Raw genomic sequence first — 6,398 nt, 5'->3', positions numbered from 1 at the left:
AGGGAAGATCCTGCTCCGTTGTTAGGTGCTTTTTTAGTTCGTTTAGGGTTCGTGTCCTGCTCAGAAAGGCGAGACAACATCGGCTCCCAGAAGATGGAATAAGGTTCTCCCTGTCTAGCCCCGTTCTGGTGGTGTGTCTAGCGTCGTATGAGGACATGTGAAGGTGTGCCTCCGACGGATCTCACGGGATTCGATCGGTACTGGCCTTTGCTGGTTCTACTTGGGTCCTGTCTTCGTTCATGCCACCACCCTAAAAACACGTTTGGCTCCGTTCACTGATTTCGCAAACTGTCCACCGACAGAAGACCAACTACCTAAATGCAAGTTTTAGCATTAATCCCAAATCAACCACATGTGCCCTAATGCCGGTCCGCCTTGTTTACGATGGTCCTAGGGCCATGGAGGCATGGTGAAACCCGACCCTTGTTGGCAGAAGGGATTCTGCTTCGTTTTTAGGTGGTTTAGTTTGTTTAGGGTTTATATCCTACTCCCTCCGTCTGAAAAAGCTTGTCCCAACCTTGTTCCTCAAATGGATGAATCTAGCACTAATTTGGTGCGGCTAGATTCATCCATTTGAGGAACAAGGTTGGGACAAGCTTTTTCAGACGGAGGGAGTACTCAGCAAGGCGAGACGGCGGCATCTTCCAGATGATGAAATAAGGTTCTTCCGAGTCCCGTCCGATGATGCGTCTAGCGTCATTGAAGGACGTGTGGAGATGTGTCTTCGACGGATCTTACGAGATTTGATCGGAACTAGCCTTCGATGGATCTCCATCTACTTGGGTCCAGTCTTCGTTCTTTCATGTGTCTACCCTAGAAACACGTGGTGGAGTATTTGGCTCCGTTCACCGATTTCACAAACTGTCCACCGACACAAGACCAACTACCTAAATGCAGGTTTTAGCATTAATCCCCAATCAACCACATGTGCCCTAATGGCATTTTGGCCTGCTCACTGATTTAAGAAACTATCCGCCGACACAAGACACGCAGGGCACCAAAATGCAGTTTTTCAGCACACCTGAACATGGCGCCGACAGGCGACAGGGACCCGGAGAATCGCACCCCGCACAAATGCATGCACCGCATGTTGATACTCTCTAGTACTACAAGGGTTGATGAGCACGGACGGGCATGAATGAAACTGCTGCTTTTGATGATTAGTCGGCGACAGCAACAGGTCGCTACCAATGTTAAACCACAGAGTCACCCACGCAACGACCACGGGGACCGATCGATCCATCGATCGGCGGTGCGTCGTCTCGCTATACACGACGATTACACATTACATACTACCGGCGCCAGCACAGGGCCTGTTGAGGAGGTTCACATAAACGAAACGAAACGATTGTGTTAGGAGATTGACCGAATTGGGTCAGCCATGCGCATGCGCGCGCTTGCACCGGAATTCTACCCCTGCCACGCAGTGCGGCCATCGCCGCCGTCGAGGCCTGCCTCGGGCTTCACTTCAGGTGCGTCTGGTGGTGTTCGCCGGCGCCCAGAGGTCGGCCCCGTTGCTCTGGGTCAGCTGCAGCGTCTGCTCTACCGGCACCAGGCACAGGCCGCGGTTCCGCAGGCTGTAGTGGTCGGGGTCCTGCATCGACCATGGCAAAACCATTATAAGATGCATTTCTTCAGTACAAATAAAAAAGTATACACTGCGGATTATACTTCTGTCAGAGTTTATCATGTTCAGAATGTTCAGGGAACTTCAGAATAGTGTGCAACGATCAGCTAAAATAACAGCGTGAGCTCTCTCTCACCTCAGGCTCGGCGCCGGGCGCCGGAGGAGGGCGCATGTACGGGGAGCTAAGAACCTCGAGCTGCTGGTGCAGGAACTTGATGTAGCCCGAGGCCTCCTGAAGAACAGAAGCTGTGTCCGTCTGCATTTTCACAACCAAATTTGCTCAATCAACAATCATTCATTCCAAGCGAAACTGCTCTGCAGAGACGAGAAGCAAGCAAGGCACAGCAGAACCAAGAGAATACCTTCCCAAATGGCGACACGAGCTGCTGCAGCGCCGCCACTCTCTCGCCGACCTTGTCCTTCTTCTCCTGCTCGATCACAACAAAATCACATCAGCAAACAACATCGAATTTACAGGCGTGAGGCGGATGCGCAAACTTTTTTAACAGTGCACACACCTTGGGAGAAATGGGGCCGCCGCTGCCCCGGGGGCTGGCGTTCCTCGGCTTCTTGGACCCCATGCCCGCGAACTCCTCCGAGCCGCCGCTGGTGGTGGTGGCGCCGGCCTGCTGCTGCTGCTGCTGCTGCTTCCCGCTGAAGTAGCTGTCGGTGTGGTTCCTCTTGCTGTGGTTGGCCACTTGAGTCATCATCATCTTCCTCCCCCGCTACTGCTGCTGGCTACGCGTACGTTCGCCCCTTTTTTCCTGCTGAAAACCAGGAGCGTTTCTGTATGACTATACGAGCTAGCCCTCCGTCTCAAGTAAAAGCTGACTTTTACAACTGTAGTCGTTGGTTCAGAGGTCGGTTTCATGGAAATCACTCCCCCATTATCTATTCAGAAGGGTGTCTGGTTTCAGTCTCAGACAAACAAAACCTAGTTTTAGTTTTATACTATGAGCTCCTACTCAACTGGCTACGCAAGTAACAATAATGGATTTATGGAAACGGCATGACAAGGGACGGTCAAAGGTATCATGAGCGTCAAGAATCCTTCTTCTATTCTCCGGCCGAAAGCCAGAAACTTTTTGTTTCCCTTCTGGAAATTATAACCCAAACAGTGCCAAGGAAAATGGAATCTCTAGATTGGCACTCAAGTTCCCTCCAAATTTTGGTCTGGAGTGCTGGCCTAGTATTCCTTGGCTGCCGATTTGCATTTCTCTAGCGGCCGCGTGCAATCTTTTATCAATTGACAACTTTGTCCGTTTCCAATGCCGCCAGTTGGGTACTTGGCCCTTATCCGAAGGCTCTTCATTGTGAGGCAGTAGAATAATATGGTACTCCTAGCCTCCTGCTCGTAGTATACACAGAGAGGTAGGGCAAAGAAAAATGGTACTCCCTCCGTTCATTTTTATAAGGCCTTATACACATTTCAGACAGCATGCAAAACAGGTCAATTTCAGTTGTCTGAAACGACTTATAAACGTGAAGGGAGGGAGTACTATTCCACTATTCGTAGCCTTACTGCTTACCTTATCATGAGGTTACGAGGCCTTGTCTTCCAGGTCGAGCTAACGAACGTCATCGCGAAGCAGACCGGGTCAAAGCTAATGAATAATCTACTTTGATCCTTATCTATCAGCGCTAGACAACGTGCAAGTCCAAAACACTTTGCAAGGACTCTTGCAGGGATATCATGAGCACTTGGTTACAGATGCACGTGTACTGTGATACGAAGAATATTGTGCACAGTACATGATTATAATTACTCCCTCCGTTCCTAAATACTTATCTTTCTAGGCATTTCAACAAGTGACTACATACGGAGTAAAATGAGTGAATCTACACTCTAAAATATGTCTACATACATCTGTATGTGATATTCATTTGAAATGCCTAGAAAGACAAGTATTTAGGAACGGAGGGAGTATGTCTCATGCATGAAACTCAATATGATGTTCATCTTGTTAGAAATAGCCCTAAGAACAGTTGGTCCACCATGTGTTAAAATGAACGGAAGCCTGTGTATTAATGGTAATCTAACGGTAATTCAGGTTTAAATTCGGGCTCATCTACACCTGATGAAGAATAAATTTAAAAAAGTAAAAGAAAAACTGAATTTTTTTGGCATCGAAGATGCGTTGGTGCGTAAAGAGCGCGTAAAGACCGTCAAAATTTCGTGGTGTTTGGACATTTGAGGAGCTATAGAAAAAATATCGGGCCCAAATAGTGTATATTTTTTAAGTTTTTTCACACATTTTTTTCCCACGACCACCTCGAATGTTCGAACATCACGGATTTTTGCACGCACATCATGCATTCGAGTATCTTGGGTTACTATTTTAAATGATTACTGTTTGCACATGGGCACCGAATCGCTGCACTTTACCTATACTTTCTTGATTTATTTCATTGTAACTACTCCATCCATTGGAGCTTGTAAGATCCACACATATTATTAAAAAATAGAACATTAATTTGATTAATAAAATATCAGTTGTATGTGTGCCACAAAATCATATCATTAAATTCAGATTCAAAATTGTAATTTGAGTGACATTGATTGCCAGATTAATGATCATTTTTGAAAAAAGAAATAAATGCATGCCTTACAAACCCGAAAAAGGGGGTAGCATAGGCAGCAAAAATAACAATGTAAAACGTTTGTACGATCATACTAGGAGGGTATACACTTTACAGCACAATATTTGTACAAATGCGGTAGGCAACGAACTTAATGATCAATCTCCATCGATCGATCCGACAGTAGAAACAATCAAACAAACGTGATCGATGTCCTTGCGTGTGTAGTAGCCTCTGGCTTGTGATGATCAACCAGCATGAGTACCACATAGGTGGGTAGCATAGCATAGGAGTACACTTCGTCATCACGTCCCGGCCAGTTAAGGGGCCCCATCCTTCGGTTGGGGAGGAAGGAAGGAAGACAACAAGGCGCCAGCTAATATATTTGGTTCAGGGTGGCCAGCATGCAGTGGCATTGCTGTACCCGCGGCTCTCTTCCATTTGTGAACCATTCCGGGGATTCCATCGGGCTACAGGCCCATTGACTAGGTACAGGAGCAATGGGCTTATTTGGACCCTATCAAAGTTAGCCCACCTGCCCTGATCATTCCATTTGGAAAGCAGTAAGGCAACTCTAGTAGTAGTATAGTGTGCTCCTACTGTTTACACTAGGGAAATTACTTTGATTTCTATCATATCAGTGGCGTTGCTAGCTTTGGTTTCACTTTTTGCTGTAAAGATGTTATGGGCTTTTGTATGGATGCATGGCTTCGTACACTTTTTCTTTGGTTTACCTGAGAGAGATGAGATGAGATGAGACGAGAGGAGAAAAAGGGGGTGGCAGGTGGGTGAAGTGTGGAAGGAAGGAAGCTGGGAAAGAAGAAAGGACAAGACGCTTTGTCCCGTCGATGATGCGATGCTGGTAACAGAAAAGATGATTGACGAATTTGTCAACTAGCAACGCATGCATGCGCTCGAGCGGTAGGGCTTTCCCTCATGTCTCCATGCCATGCTAGTACCGTAGACGTAGTACTCCACTCACTGTTACCTTTTTTATTTCTTTGGTCGAAACTATTACTGTTTGTTTGTAATGAGAGTACATTTTGTCACTGGTCTACCAGCCGTAATGAATGCTCCTGCGTACTTGCCTCGTCGCGACGCAATCACGGGCCGGGGCGTTTGTTTATGTTCGTATGCATACATACATATCCGGCGCCTAATCAACCACCCCGGCGCTTAATTAAGCGCGGGTCTGGTCGGGGTCGGGTCACGTCTAATTAATCCGGTCGCCGACGTAGCTAGATGTCCACCCGGGACCCAGCTGTAGAGAGAGCCTCGCCCGCTCCCGCTGCGCCTGCTGACACGTACGTACGTGTACGCGTCTGTGGCTCGCGCCATACACACGCCACCGCCTGCTCCTCCGTCTCCTCCCTCCCTCTCTCTCTCAAAGAACGGACGGTAAGAAGACCGCCATGGCTGGTGTGGCAGCTACGCTTTAAAGTCTCAAGCCGGCGCCATGGTCAAGTCAAGCAAGCAAGAAAAAGTGGCCTCCGTGTGGTTAGCTGCATCAGCTAGCTAGCGATCGATAGTTAACAGACACTGATACTGGAGAGAAGTAATTAACAGACCGAGAAGAACCTAGCAAGCTAGCTAACTAATCACTGCATCATGCTTCGCGAGGTTCTTTGGATTAAAAGAGAGGCCGGGGTCTTACCTGCAGAGGATCAACGCCGCCGAGAGGGGGCAGAAGCTCTATCTCCACTACTCCGGCTTCGAGACTCGACTCCACCGGCAGTGGCGCGCCGCGACGGCAGCTTGCTCCGGCGCCTCCTCACCGTTCGTGTTTGGAGCCGGAGAGGCCTGCTGGAGAAGAGGAGCGAGGCTGCAAGAGTAGCTAGAGAGAAGGGAAAGGAACAAGGCTTATGGGGGGTTTAAGGAAGGAGTGGGGAGAGAGGGGCCGGCCTGGGACATTTGGGAATCAGGGAGGCCCTGAGCATTTATATACACAGAAGAAGAGAGACGCGGGCAGGGAGCGGGTGGTGGCCAGCGGCAGCGGCCGCGTACGCTGCAGATGGATAGATAGATAGATTTCTCTTTTCTTTTTTCTTTTGAGAGTAGATAGATATCTCTTTTTCTAAGACAAGGAAGGAAACTGATGCTTTATCAGAACAGCGGCGCGCTATCTGTCCGACCGAGCGTGACGACGGACGGGCGTTGTGGAAATGAAATGGATTCTCCCACGAAATCCTCC

The 6,398-nt window shown here is 48.4% G+C and overlaps 1 protein-coding gene across 2 annotated transcripts; it reads right to left on the bottom strand.

The window, feature by feature from the left end:
- Positions 1-1,135: 1,135 nt before the first annotated feature.
- LOC123053739 (transcription factor bHLH153) lies at positions 1,136-6,141 on the bottom strand. 2 transcript variants are annotated; one of them, XM_044477274.1, is made up of 5 exons: positions 5,862-6,141; positions 2,146-2,394; positions 1,990-2,055; positions 1,764-1,883; positions 1,136-1,594 (listed from the first exon to the last, which is right to left on the bottom strand). In XM_044477274.1, exons 2-5 carry the CDS (start codon positions 2,338-2,340, stop codon positions 1,469-1,471), a joined length of 507 nt encoding a protein of 168 aa, XP_044333209.1. In that variant the 5' UTR covers positions 2,341-2,394; positions 5,862-6,141; the 3' UTR covers positions 1,136-1,468. The 2 variants fall into 2 exon arrangements, with proteins under 2 accessions (XP_044333209.1, XP_044333210.1); XM_044477275.1 differs by having other exon boundaries at positions 2,146-2,391; positions 5,862-6,135.
- Between the last annotated feature and the right edge of the window lie 257 nt (positions 6,142-6,398).

Source organism: Triticum aestivum, chromosome 2D, assembly GCF_018294505.1.
Source record: "Triticum aestivum cultivar Chinese Spring chromosome 2D, IWGSC CS RefSeq v2.1, whole genome shotgun sequence".
Taxonomy (NCBI): domain Eukaryota; kingdom Viridiplantae; phylum Streptophyta; class Magnoliopsida; order Poales; family Poaceae; genus Triticum; species Triticum aestivum.
Note: the sequence above shows the minus strand (reverse complement) of the source record. Positions and strands in the feature narration are given on the sequence as shown.

Bases quoted from the DNA above. Each gene is read 5' to 3' on its own strand.
- LOC123053739 (XM_044477274.1), bottom strand. From the start codon at position 2,340: ATGATGATGACTCAAGTGGCCAACCACAGCAAGAGGAACCACACCGAC. The intron at 2,056-2,145 runs GTGTGTGCACTG...GTGATCGAGCAG, and splicing joins GCGGCCCCATTTCTCCCAAG to GAGAAGAAGGACAAGGTCGG. The intron at 1,884-1,989 runs GTATTCTCTTGG...GTGAAAATGCAG, and splicing joins TCGTGTCGCCATTTGGGAAG to ACGGACACAGCTTCTGTTCT.